This window comes from Ursus arctos, unplaced genomic scaffold (assembly GCF_023065955.2).
Source record: "Ursus arctos isolate Adak ecotype North America unplaced genomic scaffold, UrsArc2.0 scaffold_12, whole genome shotgun sequence".
In the NCBI taxonomy this organism is placed as follows: Eukaryota; Metazoa; Chordata; class Mammalia; order Carnivora; family Ursidae; genus Ursus; species Ursus arctos.
Genome location: NW_026622786.1, coordinates 28,482,789 through 28,504,612, shown reverse-complemented (window position 1 = coordinate 28,504,612; position 21,824 = coordinate 28,482,789). Strand labels below are relative to the sequence as shown.

Below are 21,824 nucleotides of genomic sequence, written 5' to 3'. Positions count from 1 at the left end.
TGCCTTACCTCTTCCAGGGGAGTGTCAGAAATTCCAAAACTGCTGAGCCCCAGGTCGGCTAGCGTGTCCTCTAGCTCTCTGAAAAGGCTGGCGTACGCTCTCTGCTTGAAATTCTTATTTGGAAGAAGGAAGATAAGTTCTTGACCGATGCATTCCACCAGCTTTGCCTCTGGGACATGGTGTTGTACCATATCCATCAGCTCATTCACATCTCCTAGGACAAAAAAAGAGACTGACATCAACTCTGTCTTCTAGAACCGAGCCTGGGAGACTGAGCTTGCTCATATCCCCAACTTTCTTCTGCTTCCCATTTGAAGAAAGGGCATTTCACTCCTCAGCAGTGACTCCTGCGGAGGACTGATGCTGCCTCCCAGCCTCCCGTCCCCGTTTTAGCTTCATTGGCCCCTGAAGAGCACTGAGAGGGAGAGGGAAGCCACAGCACTCCTTACTAACTAGTCGGGCAAACTTGGGAGGTCATGTAACGCTCGCCTGACAGTTTCCTCCTTTGTGCAATCAAATGGTCTGTCCTTTGCAAGCTATGTAACATCATGCAGGTCCTACCCTAGTTTATTCATCTGTTCAAAGGGGAAAATAATGGCACCCACCCACTTTACTGTTATTTATGAGGCCTGGATGAGTTAATATACACAAAACACTTAGAATGACGTGTCTGGCGCCTAGGTTAAGTATTAGCTGCTATTGTAATCATGAACATCATCTCTAGTAAGAAAGCTCTTCTCATTATTGTTGCTCATTCTTATTCACCATAAGCCTGAAGGTTAAGTTAAAGTTGCTTTCATTTTCCTTGTCTGGCCCAAGCTATAGGTGACTTGCCCAATATGCGTACCTGGGACTGGTGCCCAAGCTGGAGAAGAACTCCCCTTCCTAAATCACACACCGATGTCTGGTCTAATTCTTCGAAGAAATGTGCCATTTCCCTTGGGACTGCACCTGCCTCCTCCAACAAACAAACTAACCAATCTTAACACCCTGATCTCAGGAAATGCTGAAGGGGATCCAGAAGCTGTGGGTAAGACTGGGGTGGGGGGGATGGAGTGTGGGGTGTACAACATGGGGCGTGAGGAAGTGTCCAGTAACAAGTATTTACCCAACACCCTCATACAGTCAGAATTGAATTTTATGCATAAGCATGTATTACTTTGAAATTTAAAATCTAATTAAAAAATGTTAAAGCATGTATGTGAAGAGACGGTTCCCTATTATCTTAAAAAGCAGGTCAAAGGGAGAGGGATTCTAGGGACTCAGAACCCAGGTCTCAAGCATTTCTGCAAGCAGCCCTCTCAGTTAGGGCCACCCGGTGGGCTCTCTGCTTTCTTTGTTTTAAACATGACCTGTGGGGAGGGGGTAGGATTTCATGGCTTTCAATCCATGTCCTTCTGTCTAGCTGGACTAGAAGGCTTGCTTTATGTCGGATTCACAAAGTGGACTCTATTGTCTTTAGCTCTGGGATGACTTCACACAGGGGCTGGAGGGTTCCTTGTGTGAGGAAGCAGCTTTGCCCTAAACAGCTCTCCAGGGGTCATGTGCATTGTTCTCTGAGGAAGGAAATCGAGCCCAAAGCTGCTGGATTCCCAGGAATTGTGTCTTAGTCATGTGTGTCAGCCTTCTAGGGGGAGTCCTGGAGGGCACAGGCTCACCGTGTCTGGCAGAGAGGTCTGTGTGTGTGTGTGTGTGTGTGTGTGTGTGTGTGTGTGATGCGCAATTGTGTATGAGGGGAAAGCCTTCCGAGGAGCTAACTGGGGAGCAGAATGATCTTTTATTTGGGGCATAACGACTTACTATGCTTCCTACGGTTCATGGCATCCCTCTTGGAGTAAAAAATAAATAAATAAACATTTGTTTAGAAATACAGGAATATTTAAAAAAAATTGCTCCAGCCAGCAGGCCCTGTTTCCAACTTGATTTTGGTGTATCACTATATTGGTTTTTAAAAACCATCAGTGTCTTGGGGCGCCTGTGTGGCTTAGTCAGTTAATTAGCTGCCTTCAGCTTGGATCATGATCCGGGGATCCTGGGATCGAGTCCCACATTGGACTCCCTGCTCAGTGGAGTGTCTTCTCCCTCTCCCTCTGCTGCTCCCCCTGCTTCTGCTCTCTCACTCACGCTCTCTCTCTCTCAAATAAATAAATAAAATCTTTAAAAAAGAAAACATCAATGTCTTGACCAAGATTTCTCCTGGGAGGAAACTCCAGCAAGCAGGGAAAGACCCACGGCAAGGCAGGCTAGGGAAAAGACAGAGAGCTGTCACCCTGAAAGGATGTGTTCCTGTGTGCCACGGGTTCTGTCCGTGCAAAGAATGGGAGAGAGAGCAAACGTGATGCAGACCTGGGCATTTTCCCTCAAATTTCAAGCCCAGTATATAAATAGTGCCTAGTTTTCCTGTTTCACCAGATTTTAGTCAGCAAATTCCCCAGATTTAGAAAAAAAAATTTTGTGCAAAATAGAAAACTTTGTTTTTAATTTGCTAAGCAGATAGTTTTCCCCTGTCATCAACCTGGGTCAGTACACAGGTTTCATTTTGTTCCCTCTTAGGGATATGGGGTGTGTGGTATTCAATTTGCAAAGACACCCCAGACATTGGATGGAAGTGGGCCTTCATGGAGGACAGCAAGAGTTGTCGGCAAGCACTCTGGACCCCTGAAGTCAGTTCCTGTGGGATGAGTGCTTACAGTGAGATCCTCTCTTCTGCATCTCCCTGGAGGTGGGGGTGCCCCTGACGAGGTTTAATGCACCCTAACTCAAGGGAGAAATGCTAGGAAGTTGGGACACTGAGGGGAAAGTCAGGAGTGTAACAAGGTTGTGTGACTTGGCATCCATTTGATGCAGTGTGACTCTCTGGAGTCTCAGAGTGTTCACTCTGAGAGCTGTATATCACCATGGCTTCACTCGAGGGTCTCACCTGGCACCTACAGTAGCCCTTCTCCAGATGCTTAAGTAATGCTGCCTGGAGCAGGGCAGAAGGACCCAGGAAGGGAGGTTTAACATGGGCCACCAACAAAGAGTGAACAAAGACTGGATTCCTCAATTAAGGGAAGAGGCCCTTAGGTCCAGGGCTTTTAAAGTCTCTGAGAATGGAGGAGAAAGGTGAAAGAGAAAGATGAGCAATTACATGGCCATGGGCTTGAGAAATACACAGAGTGTTCTTTTCTCCCATTAAAACATTTGACAACAAGACACACCCAACCATATCGAGAGATGATCGCCAGACAAGATCGCCAGACAAGCCTGCCCCAGTGCGTACCGTCCAAGACTTGTTCCGGAGTTATCTCATCTACGTGGGCTGGACACCTGCTGGAGAAACCCTCAGATGCACAGCTGCAGGTCCCCTACAACAGATGGGTGTCAGTCACTTGAACGACAGCATCTCCCTGATGCAGACTGCTGTCCCCACTGTGCCTCATTTGATTCTTGCCGCCAAAAGTGATCGACAGATTTTGCCCCCCATTTTAATATATTACTTCATGTGAGCATTCTGAGGGTGTGGTTATTTGAATTTATCGCAGAGAGTGTATGAATCAGGCATAGAGACTAACAGGACCTCAAAGGACACCCTTGGTTTGTCATTATCACATGACAGCTGTAGGTTGGCCTGGGCAAGACGTGCTGCTCCTCTGTCCCTTGGATGCATGCTGGCCTGTGGAAGCCCGCCCAGGGCAGGAAAACCTGGAGGCAGCCCCTTACACTGCGGCAGCCAGAGGCCTAGGTCATGCTACAAAGTAACCAGCCTGACCACTCAAACAGGAGCAGAGCCTATTCAAGAGGAGGCCAGAGGACATTCATAAGGCTTTCTCTCACTTATCGCCTCCGCGTCCCTGCCAAGCAGAAGCAGAGCTGATCAGTTTCGTTTTCTGTGTGCAAAGAAACCAACACTGACGAGCAAGTAAGGAATTTGCCGGGGATGACACAGTCCTTCACCTTGCTACCCAGACCCGAACCTGGTCTCCTGACAATGCTGAGGGGGTCTCTGCTAATGGGTATCGTTTGGCTTTATCATTTTCCGGTTATAGTTCCCAAGAACACCTTTCCTTGTCTTTCATTTCCCAGTGGACTTTGGGTTCAGTTAGGGAACATAAATGTTGGAATGAAACATAGGAAGCTTCAAAAGCCACTCTCCTTCCCATGCCGCCTTGCAGCCTGAGACACTTCTGCATGGCTGCATGCCACGTGTGTGTAGGGTCCTGGAGTACCATAATCTCAGCTTGTTTCATTTGGGGTAATGCATCTCTGCAGGAGGGTTCGGAGCATCCATTTATCAAAATCTGCCAAGAGTTTCAGAAGCAAAGCGGCTGATGCCGGCCTCTAGGATCTGACTGGGGAGAGATGCCGGGCATGGCAGTTCCACACCGTGCATTTCTGCTGAATGAACACGGACTCTTTCCCTGGGCACACACATACCTCACAGCCCGCTCTTTGGCTCTGGATGTTTTTCATCTTGCGCACCAAGGTTAAGTAGAAGCCCGTGCCAAAGCAGTTCTTCAGGAAGAGCGGGGTGCCCGAGCAGTAGAGCCTTCCCTGGGAGATGATGGCGATGCGGTCCCCGAGGAGGTCGGCCTCGTCCATGTGGTGAGTGGACATGATGATGGTTCTGCCTGCAAAAGCAGAGGTCGGGGGATCACCGGACAGGCCCAGGCAGGGCTGAGGGGAGAGGATGTAGAACAAACAATCTCCCTGGGACATGGGCATAAAAACTGGAAGTGGATCAATAAAAACAAGTATTCTGCAGCAAAGTCCAGAATACTAGACTAATCCTGACAAAAGCTAACATTTTATAGCATCCTGCATGCTGTAAAGCACAGTCACCTACAGTATCTCTTCATCTGGCATTGGACCTACTTCCAAGAAATCACTGTGTAGGGATCATATTTATTAAAGTTAGTCGACATCTATTGCATTCCATATATATATTCTCTGGATCATTAAGCACTGCTCTTATAATCTCTGCAAAGAACACACACATACTTTGAAACCAGTGGGAGATGTCATTAAAAGAAAACGGTAATGAGGATTCCAAGATGGCAAACTGACTGTGGGATTGAGCCACGTGATCATGTTCACGGGCACTCTGAGCTCTGCCTGCCATCCTCCTGGATCTGCACCCTCTGGTTAGAAGGTGTTGCGATAGGGGAAAGCACGTCCCATTTTGAGACCCTGCTATCTGCAGTCGTACTCTGGAGCACCAGACACATGCATGTCACCCTCACACCTGGTCCTGAGTGGTCATCTGACAGCTGTGGAGTTTCCTGGGATGTCTGCATGTGACCTGGGTCTTCTGAGTCAAAGAGGAATTTCACCTAGAGCTGCATGCCTTGTTCCAGACAGAGGGGCTGCAGGTTGAGAGAACCTTTTAGAATATTTGGGGAAGTAGGCTGCTCCAACAGTGACTTCCTGTCTTTAGTTGTGTAAAAATTTCAGGTCGCTTCCACTGGAAGTGGGATTCACTCAAGTCACTGCTTACACCCCATCAGAGCGTAGTTATAGTTATGGCTGTTAAGTACGCTCAGTTCCAAAGCACCACATGTGAGAGTGGGGGCCCCAGATAAAGCCTCGGTGAGAGCACAGGGCACCGAGCAGCGGCCATTACCTGAGCGATACTTCAGGAGCAAGTCCCAAATTGAGCGCCTCGAGTAGGGGTCCACCCCGGAGGTGGGCTCATCCAGAATGACAACCTTGGCACCTCCCACAAAGGCAATGGCTACAGACAGCTTCCTCTGCATGCCACCTAGAGGTCGGTACAAGGCAACAGGGTCACGAGGGCTGTGGAGGACTGGAGGAGAAAGGGCTGGCGGCATAAGGGGGACTGTGCCTTACGTCCGGCAGCAGCTTGATGCTGCCGCCTTAGATGTTTACACAGTGTTCAAACCCTAGTGGTGTACAGGCCTCTTTAAATGCAGAAAAGGCAAGAAATGCAGAAACGCAGAAACAGGTCACACCATTTGAAGGCTGTTTTCACGTTTGAGTTCAAACACAAACGTCAGAACAAATACAGCCCAGGCTGCTACAAGATAGGGTTCCATGTGGGGAATGATCCAGAGGTGGGTTGCTCTTAGGTGCACAGAGTAACTTTACAGAAGCCTCCCCTTCTGCCAGTGTTCTAGAAGACAACAGATTTGCCATCTGTAGCCCTGTCTTTTTCCAATACCAAGCACCTGATAGGTCCTGAGCTTCCTCGTTCCTCTTGTGGTGGAGGCCTGTGTCCTCCAACATGGCTTCCATCTCCAGCTGGGCCTCCTCCCAAGACTTCCCTTTCAGCTGGGCGTAGAACAGGATGTGTTCAGCCACTGTGAGGCTAGGGGACAGGGTAGTGAGAGAGGCAATAGGTTCAGCAATTCCACATCTAATGATTCACCTTATAGGAATAATTAAGTATGAGCCAAAGTATTAGCAATGAAGATGTTCACTGTGGTGCTGTTTATAATACAAAAAAAACAAAACAAAACCCAGATCCTGTTAAATATCTAGTAAGAGGGGACGGTACGTGTATACAATGGCACAGTATATAAACATAAAAAATATTTTATTGAAGAATATGTAATGACATGAAAAGATGTTCATGATATCTTGAGTGAAAAAAACACACTTGCATTAAAAATGGCAGATTATAAAATTGTATGCAGAGTTTTACTCTCCTTTATAATGTAAAATAATATATCTATGCATGCATAGGAGAAAGTTTTGAAAAATCATATACCAAGGTGTGAACCGTGGTTTTCTCTGCATGGTGAAATTACAGCTGACTTCTATTTTCTTCTTTTTATCTGTATTTCATCCCTTCCATTCTTTAATCACTATATTTAAATAACAAATAAAAGTTTGGGGAAAAAAGCAACTTGAAAAGCCTCCTGAAAAGTCAGTTTTTAGTGCCTGGTTTAAGAGAGAAAAAGGAACAATGGTCTCCTTTCTTGGTCCCCAAAAGGGAGCATTTCAAGGCTGAGTGAGGGGCCCCAGGATGGGCCACCCTGTCAGAGAGCAGGGGGCTTTACTCTTCTGAGGGGGCACACCTCAGCTCCCAGTGCCAGAGGCATAATCTGACTTTCTGAAGGATACCTCTCATAGCAAGCAGAACCAATGACCTTGAACATGGGGAACCCAAACAAGAATACTGCCTCCTGCTGCCAGAACTGGCACCCTTGAGCTCAGCTCTAGAGAACATGTGTTGGGGGAGGGGGGGAGCTGGGTAGGAATAAAGCATGGAGAGGGTCTCAGTTCCTGTTCTACTTACTGGTGGAACAGGATGTTGTGCTGTGGACACATGCCAAGACTCTGCCGGACTGCATCCAGGCTGGTTTCAATGTCCTTTCCCCCGATGAGCACAGTCCCTGATGTTGGTGGCAACAGACCCGTCAGGATGGACCTGCCAAATGCAGGAGTCAGTGGCAGAAAAGATGACCTTCGGGGCGCCTGGGTGGCACAGCGGTTAAAGCGTCTGCCTTCGGCTCAGGGCGTGATCCTGGAGTTCCGGGATCGAGCCCCACATCAGGCTCCTCTGCTATGAGCCTGCTTCTTCCTCTCCCACTCCCCCTGCTTGTGTTCCCTCTCTCGCTGGCTGTCTCTATCTCTGTCAAATAAATAAATAAAATCTTTAAAAAAAAAAAAAAAAAGAAAAGAAAAGATGACCTTCAGCAGCGTCCCACTCTGGGGTTGGTGAGGACTCTCACAGTGACTCCTGCCTTGGCTCTCAAATTGAACCCAAACCATTATTAGCTGTGGGGACCAACAATTTCCTGTATAGGCCTTAGAAGCAGTGTGTACATCCAGCCCCTATTGCGGATGACCAGATCTGCTTTCTCTGCTTCTACTTAGCTCCTAGGACCCTGGGCAGGCACTGATGGATCCTCAGGGGTCGCAGCTGCAGAACATTCACTACACAACATCCCTCCCCAGCTCAGTCATCACCACTGCTGGTGCTGTAGGGGCTTGATTAAAGGTGTCCAGTGCATAGGTCAATACTGTACCTGATATCATTATTACAAAGCATAGAGGAGGATTTTTTTTAAAGATTTTATCTATTTATTTGAGACAGAAAGAGAGAGAGAGAGCACAAGTGGGGAGGAGGGTCAGAGGGAGAGGGAGAAACACACTCCTCGCTGAGGAGGGAGCCCGATGTGGGGCTCAATCCCAGGACCCTGGGATCAAGACCGGGGCCAAAGGCAGACGCTTAACCAACTGAACCACCCAGGCATCCCCATAGGGGAGGGTCTTAATGAGAGCTCAGACATTCAATGTGTATTTGTTGATTAAGTGACTGAAGTCAGGCAGAGGAATTACCACCAACATCATTTTTGGATTCAAAACAAAAAGCTCGATATCCATGTTGGCCTTTTTTTGGTAAAATGAGAAATAATGACACCCACTTCATGGGTGTGTTGTGAGGATTAAATGAGTTTATACTTGTAAAGCACTTAAAACTGTGCCAGCATAAAGTAAAACTCAAAAGTATGATTACTATTTTTATTAAACTGTGTTTCAACCCCCAGGGGAAGTTGCATTTCAGCAGCTGATGAAGTAATGTGTTTGCCTCGAGAAGCCCTGAGGTCTTGGGTGGTGCTCCGGGTTCTCTGACCGTGTTAGTTAACAAGGTGAGCCATCAGTTGGATTTAGAGCTATCTGGCCCAGCCAGCTCTGTGCCTGAGTTTAGATACAATCTCAGGTTATCTGAACTTGTACTTAGAAGCTGAAATCTCTGTTGATCAACCACTAGAGGGAAACAGAACCAAATATAATGGCACCAGCCCCACATTCCATTGACACTGAACCTCCCTCAGAGAACATTCCAATGTAGGGTGTATACTGCTGTTCCTTCCTGGCGCTCTGTAAGAGGTCAAAGGACTTGAAGACCATGTATCACAAGGCTTCCCAGACCCCTGAGAGGGCTGCTTCTGACGCTCCTTGAGAAACCTTAAATAGCCCTGTTCTCCTTCTCAGCAGATGGAGCTCTGGTCCCTTCGAAAGCAAGGGGGAGTTTCCTGACCTTTCTATGCAGAGCTTGCATCTTCCCTGAACTTTATCTTCAGTCTCCGGGTGGTTACCTCACAGGCCTCTCTAGGAAGCACACCCTTTTTACTTTCTCCAAAACAGGTAGGTAAAGGAATCCTCTTTGAAAATAAGTAGTACTAGAGGACCAAGGGCATGTGATGGTGATGGCCATGACTTTAGCACCATCACTGATGGCAGTAACACTGGAGAGGTTGGGGCTGGGCAGACAGGCTCACAGTGCCAGAAACCAGACAACTGAAAAGACCTGGCTTTTGCCCTCACTGAACCATTACAAACTGGCGACCCCAGAAAGTCACTTCGACTCTCTAGATGTCCACTTCCCCAGCACACAAAGGGGGCAGTAAACTTCCTTCACGTCCCTCTCTCACTTCTTATGAGGATCAAATAAAACAACATACATGAATGAGCTCTGAATACTGCAGTGTGCTTTACATATTCTTGGGACACAGATACATATTACAATTTTGTTACTAATACTCAATGGGAAAGAGCAGACTGCAGCTAATGGGGCAGAACAGAGCCAGAGAATGACAGGATAGAAGAGTAATCAGGCTCTGCCTGAAAACTCACAAGGTGGTGGTTTTCCCCGCTCCATTGTGACCAAGGAACGCGGTGATCTGGTTCTCGTAGAAGGTAATGCTAAGACGGTCCACGGCTGGTCTGCCGTAGGGCTCAAAAATCTTCACCAGATTTTTCACACATACCCCAGGAACCAAGCCTGGAAGTTCACGTTCAAAGAAGGAGTCTTGGAGGAAAAAAATGAACATGATGTAAGTATAATGCTTCAATATACACATTCCCCAAGGCTCGATCTTCAGACCACTGTCTTTTGCCCGCATGGCTTTTGCTGTGACCTTCATAAGGATGACTACAAAATAATCATGGTAATAATAGTACCTAACCTTTATTGAGCAGTTACTATAATGCCAGGCATTGTCTAAGTGCTTTATATGGATTACCTCATTTTACCCTTATAACAGCTCCTGGGGATAGATGTTATTATGACCATTTTTATAGATGGGGAAACCTAAGGCACAGAGACATCAACTATACAATCAAGGTCACACAGCTCATGAAGAGCAGAGCTGGAATTCGAACCCAGGTGCACTCACTGTATATATGGAGAGTTAGCCTGAAGCTGTCCTTTCCCACAGTCTGTGGTGCATTTCCTCACAGGCTTCTGGTACCAGCTCGGGCTCCTTATCATACTCCCAAAACACAATTTTCCCTCAGACACTCCCACGTCCACTCCTGTAACTGCCCTTCTCCTGGCCACCTTGGTTCAAGCCTTTGTGTTAACTTTGCGGACTTCTTGCTTCTCAGAACTTGAGAGTTTCTCAGTTACTGGTTAGGACAGTCCACTCTTCTTCATCACTGCCCCTCAAACTCCACCTCTCCACTCATCCATGCCCTTCCTAGTACAGACTCTCATGACCATTCTGTCCACTTCTCCCAACCTCCAGTCCCCCTCTGCTTGAGTTCACCCTGTACAACACCACTTACTTTGTTAACATCCTAGTTCTGAGCATTGATTCCCCTGCAAAAAAACATCCTTCTCCTATGTGTGCCTTCTGGTCTCTCCTGTAACTAAGATGGGACCAGGCCCCAGCCCTCTGATTTTGCTCTTAGAATTCCACTCTGGGAGGAGGGCCATCCCAGAGGCACTGTGTGTTGACTGCAAACCAGTTCTCTGAGGGGCCAGAGGCCACTGAGCTCAGCTTTGCGAAATGGCACCTGGGTTGGGCCAGAGGTCTGGAGGCCGGACCCTCCCACACAGTTGCAGGCAAAGTCCAGAGGGTGGAACTCTGAACCCAAGGTGGGGATAGCAAGAGTATTTTAGCATTCACAGAGAAGTGAATGGGAAGGAGAGAACATGGGGAAAAGTATGGAACTGGTCTAAGAGAGAAGGTAAGGAAGGCAAAGCCAAGGGAACACTTGCAAACCTAATCCATTAGTTCAGGAATTATTAGGTAACTTCCACAGTCAGGAAAGGCTTTTGATGGTTTGAATGAATGGGCTTGTAGATTTGTAAACCACGAATGAAGTGTGGTCAGCTCCACTAGACTCCTTCCTCCTGTGCACAGAAGCACTTATTTTTGTCTTTCCTTATAGCTCATATCCGCTTTAAGTCTCAGTGACCCAAGTTATTGTTCTTGCTAAATCCTCGGAAGTCAGCACATTTGTGCAACTCACTCGGGACTTGCCTAACAAGGGCACAAACACACCACATACTCAGGATTTGCTTTCTCCAGGAAATATGCGTTAATGTCTGGCTGGACCATTCATTCCACACACGTGCAGCTTGGCCCTTGAGAAGCTATCAGGTTTAGCCCCTGTCAACAGAGTCAGTTTCCTGGGGTCCACTCCACCCCAGTCATGAAGTGCTTTGCTCCATCCTTTTACAGTACTCTGCCCTTCTCCTTGCTTCTGCTCTGTGTTCACTGATGTGTGTGGGGTTTTTGTTGTTGTTGTTTGTTTGTTTGTTTTACCATTTATTCCTTCTGGGTGTTCGGGATCCTCCATTTCCTCTGTTATGGGCTCTGTCTTTTCCAGGGCCCGTTCTTCTCTGGTTGAACACCCTGCACCAACCAGAAGCCAAGGTTACTCCTCGTGAGAGCTAACAATCAGTAAAGGCAGGAAAAGAGGGGAGAAGGCAGGGGTGGAAGAGTTCCCTACCACAGGTAGAAAACACAGTTCCCTCAAAAGGCCAAGTCAGCATTCCCGGGGACCAGCCCTGAGCATGGTTCTGCCGCCCACTGACCTGTGGGCTGTAAAGTCCTGCAAATGGCCGCCAGTGGCTCCTGGCTGGCTGGCTTGTCAACCTTTGCCGAACCCAGACGGAGTTTAATGATAGGCATTTCACCTCATCCTCTTAACACACCAGCAAGGGCCCACAATGTCAGAAATTATAATTTTAAAAACTATTCACAAAATCAGGATTGAGTTTGCAATAGATTAATTTTCTTTACCTCACCAACAGTACTTCTTGCTCCAACCAAAAACATATCAAAGACATGGAGAACCTTGAGAAAACTCACTCAAGGTGGTATGACGGATAGCCAGCTTAAATTATAGATTTTGGGGCTAACACCAGAGTTGAGCCTGGTTGATGTACAGGCTTATATAAATTGTGAAGTGTGGTGTAAACACACACACACAATCTCACACTGACACACACACACACACTCTCTCACACACATCAAACATGCATACACACACACACATAGAGGCAATTTTTTTTTTTCTGTAAATTTGGCATTTGGTTTAAAAGGACATCCGGACATCCTGGAAGGGGAAGAGAAGCAGAGGCGCGAGCCAGCAAGAGAGGAAAGCAGGGGCAGGAGGAAACTGCTGTCGCCATGCATCTAAAAGTTCTGGCCTCCAGAGCACAGATGTGGATAGGGGGAGTTTTTAATGCAGCAGCCAACCAGAGCCTCCATCACTCCTGGCTGCCCTCTGTAGATCTGCGGGCTGAAGGCGGAACAGCAAGGAGCGGGCCTCGTGGTCAGGGACCTGTCACCTCCAGCACTTCTATTTCTGCCACCTGAACGATTTTCAGTTCTACTGCCCACAATGCCTTGGATCACTTTACTAGCTCTCCTACTGCACTAACGTGCAGCAAAATAGCAGGGGGAAATATTCTTCTACATAGTTCAGTCATGGGATGAGTTCCTTGCCAGGAAATGTGTTTCCCAGTTCCAGATTTTTGTCCCAAGAGATCAGCAGGAACATGGGCAAGACATTGGTCCTCTTGGGCACCATTTCTTCATCTGTGAGAAGAGGGGGTTAGGTGGGGAAATTCAGTTCTTTTCTGATTTTATTTATTTTTTTAGAGAGAGAGCGCACACGTTCATGCAAGTGTGGGGCGAGGGCGGGGAGGCAGAGAAAGAATCTTAAGCAGGCTCCATGCTCAGTGGAGCCTGACGCAGGGTTCCATCTCAGGACCCTTGAGATCACAACCTGAGCTGAAACCAAGAGTTGGATACTTAACTGGCTGAGCCACCCAGGCGCCCCTCTTTTCTGATTTTAGAGAGATTTAGGAATCTATTTCAGTCTAGCCTGTGAGGCAGGTGAAAAATATTTGGCTTCTGTTAGCAAAAATATATGATTCATTTTTGAAAGAGCACATTTGTCTTAAGAATTTTTTTTCGAGGGGCAGTTTATCTGCTGAGATTATAGAGGGAAAAAAATGCACACAAGTCCTGATATTCATTGAAATTAGAAATATTCCAAGAACATACTCCTGTGTCGGAAATTCCCATTTATAATGGATTATAACCTTATCGTAGTTGAAATTTAAAAGTTCATAGACAAGACAGACAAACCAACATAATGGAAAAATACTGAGCTGTCGAAGTGCTATTTGTTTGAACCATAAAAACAAAACAAAAGAAAAAAACTGCCCAAGCCTTTTAAAGGCCCTAGGCTAACGCCCTAGAGAAAACAAACCTCTATCTTAGTGCTTAAAGGATAAATCCTGCCCAGGTCCAGAAATACAAAGTAAAGGGCAGGTAGGTGAGGAACAAACAGATTGGAAAGTATTTCCTTTGCTTCTAGAAACTCCCAGCTCCAATGAAGTCCCCAGCTCCCAGGTCAGGAATTTCTTGCCTTTTCATACCTCACAATAGAGTCTATAGAATTTCTAGAACTCTCCCTGGGCCTCCTGTCCTGTTTACTAGTAAAGGTAAATTTTATCTAAGATGCAATCTGGGCAAATGCCCCTTGGCCCTCTTCCCCAATCACAAAGTAAGATGAATTTTAGGAGAGTCTAGGAGTGTTTGCCTTGAAGGTCATAGCTCTGCCCCAGCCTCTGGATGGGCCTTCACCTTAGGAGAATGAATTAATTTATATTTTGGAAAGGATTAAAAAAGCAGGAGAGGAGGCAGAAGACCAGTGCAAAGACTTCATGATTCTGTGGATCTCTGCTTTAAATCAAGGAATTGCGAAAGTCATTTGCTCCCCAGAGTGGTTTGGCCTTCTTTCACGAGGCCAATTTCATCCTTCGGGCACCAGTTGTATGGGGTACGAGGGTTTGTCAGTGCTCAGCCATTCACCCTGGCCCAGTGACTCACAGAAGGTGTGTTCCCAGAGGCTATGACGCTGCGCCACAGTGGCAGAGCCCAGGAGGTAGCTGACTAATCAGGAACCACACACTTGACATAAGGAGCCCCCTCCACAGCCCACACATATGCAGGACATAGCCAAAGGAGCTAGTTTCAAACACGAAGGGTTTTTTTTTTTGGGGGGGGGTATTTTTAATTAAAAAAAATTTAAATAACTCACCTTCACCACCAAGCCAATAGGACTCTTGTAGAAGGAAGTACCAAGGAAGTGGGGTTCCATAGTCCCCTAGAAATGACAGAGAAATAAGGGGAAAAGCCTTGATAGACCTACCACAGCTCTACAAAGTCGAGAATTTATCTGCACCTCAAACCATAGCTACAGATATTCATAGTTCATAAGCATTACACAGCTATCCATGGGCTACCACAAAGACTAGTCCTTCTAACGTGTTTTGGTTTTAAAAGTCACTTTTTTTTTTTGGGTGGAACCAGCAATGCTAAGAATGATAATCTTGGTTGATAATAGTTTTCCAAGAAAACGTGTTATTAAAGAATTTAATCATGCCCTTTCTCCACAATTACCAGATAATAGCAATGATGACGATCGTCAGTAACATTTCTTGGATGCTCTTCCCACGTCAGGTATTCTATTGTAAGCACTTTTCAGGCATTAAAAATTTAATTCTCCAAACAACCCTAAGAGATAGGTAGTGGTATTCCTGTGAATAAGGAAACAGAGGCACACTGACTTTGAATCATCTGCCCAAGATCACAGCTAATTAAACAAAGGTGTGGGAATTCCAATATGGGTAATCTGGTTCTAATACCCCTGATCTTAACCACCCCATTCTACTGGATTCCAAGGAAAAGACTCCCAAATTTCTTAGCTAGTTCTCTTAGTGGACTTTGCTCCCTATAAAATCTTAATTTTGTGAGAACACACTATCTTTGCTTATTTAACACTGTCCCATGTTCCATGGCCACTAGACTGTCAGCCCTTCAAGGGCAGGTTTGGGTCTGTCTCTTCCATCCTTTTTTTCCCCAAAACTAGTGCTGAGCCTAACATATAGGTGTTGGTCAGTAAATAGTTATTGGACAAATTAAAGCTTTAGCTGGCCTAAAATAAAGCTCTTGAATCATGGACAAACTTCATTTTCAATCCAACTAGTTTTCACTTATTATATCTCCTTCTAGCGGTACAGTAAGATAGAAAAGCTGAGGCAGGGCAAGGTCAAATGTATTGCTCAAAATCACCGTTATGGGTTGAACTGTGCCCGCCCCACCCTCACAAAAAGATATGTTGAGGCCCATGGGAGAGTACAAAATAATACTTGGTCTTGTCCCCAGTTCCCAGCACAGAGCTTGTAAAACCCCTGGAATTTCCTGAGCAATAGGAACATCTTTTTTTGTTCACAAGGAGCAGAGCCCCTTTCTCAACCACACCTGAGTTTATGCTAATGAGGTGACTCAGGGGAGGGCCCCTAGAGAGCTTCAGGGTGGGGCTGGTCACCAGAAAGACCAGGCCTGGGCAAAAAGGATGCACACTTTCAGCCCCACTCTCCATCTTGAGGGAGGAGAAGGCGGCTGGAGATCGAATTCTAAAAACTCTGGAGGGAGATTCAGGGAGCTCCCAGGGTGCTGAGCACATCAAGGTGCTGGGAGGGTAGTGCACCTGGAGAGGGTATGGAAGCTCCATGCCCGCCCCTCCTGTCCCTCCCCTTAGGCATCTCTTCCATTTGGCTGCTGCTGAGCTGTAGTCTTTATCATACATTGTAATTGCAAGTAGACTACTTCCCTGAGTTCTGTGAGTGGTTCTAGTGAATAACTGAACCTGGGAGGTGGTGGTTGTGAGAACTCCTGAATTTATAGTCAGTTGGACAAAAGTGTAGGCAGCCCAGGCACTGAATTTGCTGCTGGCCTCTGAAGTGGGAGCAGTCTTGCAGGACTGAATCTGTTTGTGGGGTCTGCGCTAATTCTGGGTAGTTACTGAACTGGGTAGAACTGAACTGATTGTTGGACACCTGATTTGTATTAGAGAAAGAGCCGATATTGGAGGGGGGCGGGGAATGACACATTTGGTATCAGGAAAAAAAGATACCAGAGTCCTAACCCTTGGCCTTGTTTGGAAATAGTTATTGCTAATGTGCTTAGTTGAGATTAAGTCACATCGGACTACATGGGAGCCTAATCCAATATGACTGGTGTCCTTTTAAGAAGACGGCCATGTGAGGACAGACAGACAGACACACACACACGGAGAACACCGTGTGAAGACAGAGATTGTTGAAAAACCACCAGAAGCTGGAAGAGGCAGGGAAGGCTCCTTCACCCGCAGATTTCAGAGGGAGCATGGCCCTGCCAACACCTTGATTATCGACTTCTAGCCTCCAGAACTGTGAGACCAAAAAAATGTTGTTTTAAGCTACCCAGTTTGTGGTGCTTTGTTATGGCAGCCCTAGAAAACCAATATAATCACATGGCTAGGATCCAAACCCAGGCCTCCTGGCTCAGCCTAGCAATCTTTCTCCTATTCCAGGGTTGCTGCCCATGGATTTCTCCCAACAAAGGCTGCCCCAAGATGATGTGCGTTTCTCCCTTGGGCCCAGCCTCTCTCCCCCGCCTGCTCCAGGCCACAGCACAAGGTGGCTGTTGGTTGACTTGGAGCCCACTCAGATGGAAGTGGGACTTCTCTAGCTACGAGGAAATACTAATCTGAAGGAAAAGCTGATTTTAACAAAGCAAATATGAAACTGTGCAAACACCCACTTTGGACTCAGGAGCTGCTTTTCCATGCTGCAGATTAATCAGGTATTTATTCAATGTCCACCAAAAGTCAGGCACTATTTGTTGGCACTGAGCCTATAACATTGAACAAAATAGACTGTGGGCCTGTTGTCATGGGCCCATATTCTACTAGAGGTAGAGAGTCAATAAACAAACAAGGAAAAATACATCATGTCAGATAGTGATGTCACAAAAATAAAGTTGGATAAAGGGGACAGAAACACTGAAGGAATGTGATATATATATAGGGGCAGATATTTAGATATTTTCAATCTGGAAAGATCCCAGTGCCGAGGTGACATCTGAACTTAGACCTGAATGAAAGTGAGGAAGTAAGCCTGCAGATATGGGGGTGGGGTGCAGAAACATGCTGCAGGCAGTGAGAACAGGTACAGAGGTCCTGAGGAAGAAATGTACTGAGCGTATTGAAGAACAGCCAGTAAGGAGGCAGATGTGGCTGGAGCAGAGAACATGAGGGAGAAGGGAAGGACATGAAATGAGGAAGACAGATAGTTGGATGCTGATAATGAAGCATCTTATAGGCCAGGACTGGGACACTGGATTTTACTCTGAACAAGAGGAAAAGTCACTGGAGAGATGTGAACAGAAGGTAGACATCATCTGACCCAGATTCTGAAAGGATCGCTGACTACAGTGTGGAGAGCAGACTGGTAGGCAATGATATGGAAGGAGGCTTGGACTGGGAAGGTGGTGGTGGAGGTGGTGATAAGGGATCAGATTCCAGACCTGTTTCTAAAGTAGAACCACCAGCATTCACTGATGGATTTTTGACATAAGTTTCAAATGCTGGCTCTGAGGACCCAAACTGAAAGAGCTTAGAAAGGTTAGTTAAACTAGATGAACGGTGGGGGAGAGAACCCAATATCAGTACCTTTACCCTGTGGGAGTTAACCCTTACCCGGAAACACCTGGTCAAGGTACCAGGCAAGCAGGCCATACAGAGCAGCATCGAGAAGCATCATCTTCATGGACATCAGGAAACTGAATTCATCCCCTTCCATGGGACTATTCCCGATATTGCTCCACTGCAGCCCCAGGCCTTGCTCCTCAAAGCGAGCCAGGTACTCAGTGCCAAACCCAAATGCCACAGGAGACAGCAGGCTCTGCAGTGAGGCAAAGAGGGCACCCAAGATGAGTGGCGGTCTCTCACCCCACCCAACAGCCCCCCTTGCCCACAAGGTAGGGACGAGGACCTAAAGAGTGGTCCAGCTTGTGTCCAGGATAACCCAGGGAGGGCATAAGGCAGTCTTCCCACAGAAAGGGAATTCTGGAAATGCCTCAGGGACCTCACACAATACTCACCGAGCCAACTCTCATCTGTTCAATGGAGTGTAGTTGCGTAATGGGAAAGACAAACACCACAAAACGCACCATACCAAAAGACCAAAGGTCCTCAGGTTTATCTTCCTACCTTTTCCCCTTTCTTCCTACCTCCTTCTTGAGATCACACAGTTCTTGATAAAACAAAGAAGATAACTTGAGCTGTTTTGTGTGAATCCCATTAGAAGGGTCCACAAAGTCATCAGTGTCCTGGGACAGTCTAGGAGGCCAGGCAAGGGATGGTCCCATGACCTCCAAGGCCTATCGGTGAGGCCAGAAGAGCCTCAGATTCCACTGAGGTCATCTTTTCTCCTCTCCATACTAAGGACAATCATTTGCTTAGGTTTTCTGTAGAGAGAACAAGTCAACTAAACAGGTGGTGTGCAAATGGAAGTTGAAGAGGAGGACCCTCAGCCAAGTCCCCATAGGTTGTTGCCGGCATGGCAGAAAGCACACAAGCACATACGCAGCGATGGGCTATTCTCATTTCCTCCGCCCAGAGGCCTCTCTGTGGTCTGTAGGACCCAGGGTGGGGTTGAAACCGTCTCTCCATAGAAGGAAGAGATTTCCTCAGCTGTATGTTCACAAAAAGCATTTAACAAATCTCAGCTCAGCCCCAGTCCACACACTGCCCGAACTATAGCTTCTTGGTGGATCCACACACCCATGAAGCTAGCTGTGGCCTCAAAGCACTGATGTCTACCCAGTATATCAGATAGCCCAGCTCTGCCCATAGGCTGAGTCATAAGGATTTTTTCCTACTAGCCCACTGTGATCTTTTTAGAAAATTGGGTGTTATAAATAGCAGCAATTAATTTCTTGTTTAACATGAGAAATAAAAGACAGATGCCCTGGCAGCTCTGTAGCCAAATAAGTTTGGATTATTAGAACAACTTATATCTTAGATCTTTCCCCAATAAGAAGTCGGTGGTAGTCCTTTCTTGACTCCACTGCATAGAGAACTGGAGGGAAGTTCTGGAGCACAAGGGAAGCTGCACCCTAGAGAACCTGGAGGCCAGTTAGCCTGGTTAATGAGAGGGTAGAAATGGCCCATTTGAAACTGATTAGAGAAGAAGACAGTGCTGTTAGTTTGGGAATTGTGAACCAAGAGGTCTGTCTCTCAAGCAATCAAGTCAATTTCTAGAGTCCTCTCCTGGCAAGAGGGCTTGGTTCTTAACTGGCTCATTACTGCACTCCTTTCTGCATGCAGTGGTAGAGCATGCTAAAGACCCTTGTAAGCTACCCGGATTCAAGTTTTTATGGAGAGAAACAAATGCTTTTAATGAATGGAAACATCTTTCTGGGCAGAACAGTTGGGGGCAAGTTCCCTCCCTTCTGAATCTTCTCACACGCTGCAAAAAGAAAAGTGAGTGAAATGGGTCAGGCTATTCTCCTCTTGTGGACACACAAAGGACCTGTGAGTTAAACTGGTTTTTGATTGCTTCCCAGGGCAGACTCCTCAGGCAGGTTTGTTAAGGAGGGACTGTTGGGTAGCTCAGGATGAAGACTGTCCCAACTTTTGTCCCTATGCCTTTACACCTTACGTCCCTTTAGTCCAAAAGGCAAAGTTGATCCCACAAAGGGCAGGCCAGTTTTCCAGGACTACTACAGAGGCCTCCTCGAAAGTGTTTTGCGTATTAGGGGCAAGCCCAAGGTCCCTCACCACAGCCATCTTGAGGTCAGCTGTCATCCGGTCCTGCCAGGCGAAACAGAGAATGTGTGGCAGGTAGAGGGTGAAGTAGATGACGCCACTGCAGGCTGCTGCCAGGCTGGCCCTGGAGAAGAAGGTGCTGAGCAGGAAGCACTGCATGATCGTAGCCGTGGAGAAAGCCGACAGGAACAGGAAGAGGATGAATGGATTGCTGTAATGCAGGATCCTTCCATGCTGAAACCAAACAGGCCATCTGAGTCAGTACTTTCCACCCATGTCCAGGGCACCATCCCTCCCAGGGGGGCAGCCTCTGTGCCGTGATTCTGGGCCCTCAGAAGCCCTCTACTCCAGAGAGATCTCTCCCACCACCTCTTATGGGTGCCAAATTTCCATAGTTGAGACCCAATGCTGTTGAATTCCTTTAATCCTCCGAGTGCCGTTCTCCCTGGAAGGGCAACGCATTAGGCTGCCTATCAGTACAAGTAATCATTATGTATTTAAGTAAGCAAATCCTTGGTGGGAAGGGAGAAATAAGCCTAGAGCGGGGGAGGAAGACCTTAGAACATCAACAGCTCCAAGACACACTAAGTAAACGAGGGACAAAAAAGGGAGGTAAGAGACCCCCCAACAATCTGTAACATTTTGTTTGGGGCCTGGCCTGCTGACTCAATCATATATACTTGCATTCTGAGATTTACCACTCACACTGGTGAAAATAACAGCAATTAATCCATATCACTTGGAAGTGGATTAATCTTCCCCTTTCATCACTATCATACAAATACATAGAACCTGGGGCAATACTCCACATCTTTGACATTAGCCTAATGAGGTAATCACTTTGGCTATGTAGAAAAGAGGACCAAATTAACAATTTGCACTAAGTGAGCTGCTGCCCACTTCCATTATAGGATGCATTGAGATGTTCAAATTTATTAGGCCTTCTTGGTTCTCCTTTACTACAGACTTCCTATGAGGAATTTTACTCTCTGCACAGAACTCCAAATACATATAGATCATCTTGTTCTTTTCTTGGGAACGTAAATGTACAAACAGGTTCATCTCTTGAATGAGTTCCAATCAACTGTTAGTGGTGACCTGAAGTGCTGAGTTCTTGAAGAGAGGGACAATGAGCATTATCTGTCATGGGTGTGCGAGAGCTGAGAGGAAGAAATGTGCCACCTGTCTTCCATTGCTACTGTTTCTCCCTCATTCATATTCTTGTGCCTGCCAGGCACCAATGGAACAGATTGAAAAACAGAATAAAACAAATGGCAAAAGAGGTTGGAAGAGGGCTGCACGTAGCTAGAACCAAACTCTGAGGAACTCTAAATGAAAATCAAGATTAGGACTCAGAGCTCCTGACTTTGTGTATCAAAGAGCTCTCCACATCACCCTGGAAAGCTCACTCCTTTTCCTTAATTACACAGTCCAGGAAAGGCGAGTCCACGGCTGAACACGTGGCTATGGCTGGAAGAACTTTAAGATGGTTGTTGGTATTCTCAGGAGAATGAAATCAATTTCTTATCCCAGCTCAAAACAAAGTCCCACAAGCTTCTAGGCCCATATAGTCTTTCAATGACTTCAGGCAGAGATGAAAGAAAGTCACTGGGCTGACCCAACAGCTTCACAGGCCTTGGCTTCCTCTAATGACCACTTTTCTTTTCTGTTCCTAATAGCTTGAATAACTGGAACCTTCCCATTGTCCCAGCTTCCAGCTTCTTTCCTGCATAGTTGAGGTGGGAAGGAAGGACAAGGCAAAGATGGGAGCGTCATTCTAAGGAATCCTATTTTGTGTGCAAAGCTCTGTTTCCGTCATCACTGGAACAATGTTCTGGTTCCCACAAGGAGAAACCCCTTTGTGCAAGAAACTCTTGGTGAACATTCTTTACCTCACGTCCTAAAAGCTTTGAAGTCTTAATGCCCACTCTCAGGAAGGCAGATCTCAAAGTCACTTAACAGACATTGCA

At 46.7% G+C, this 21,824-nt stretch overlaps 1 protein-coding gene across 1 annotated transcript in view; it reads right to left on the bottom strand.

The window, feature by feature from the left end:
• ABCA4 (ATP binding cassette subfamily A member 4) overlaps positions 1-21,824 on the bottom strand; it is a 134,402-nt gene that overhangs the window by 46,027 nt on the left and 66,551 nt on the right. The window contains exons 16-26 of the mRNA XM_026497583.4: positions 19,867-20,088; positions 17,782-17,986; positions 14,299-14,364; positions 11,505-11,594; positions 9,586-9,760; positions 7,241-7,372; positions 6,168-6,307; positions 5,603-5,740; positions 4,417-4,610; positions 3,263-3,347; positions 9-214 (exon numbers count right to left, since the gene is read on the bottom strand). Coding sequence (XP_026353368.1) covers positions 9-214; positions 3,263-3,347; positions 4,417-4,610; positions 5,603-5,740; positions 6,168-6,307; positions 7,241-7,372; positions 9,586-9,760; positions 11,505-11,594; positions 14,299-14,364; positions 17,782-17,986; positions 19,867-20,088 — 1,653 coding nt within the window. The remainder of the gene's footprint in view (positions 1-8; positions 215-3,262; positions 3,348-4,416; positions 4,611-5,602; positions 5,741-6,167; positions 6,308-7,240; positions 7,373-9,585; positions 9,761-11,504; positions 11,595-14,298; positions 14,365-17,781; positions 17,987-19,866; positions 20,089-21,824) is intronic.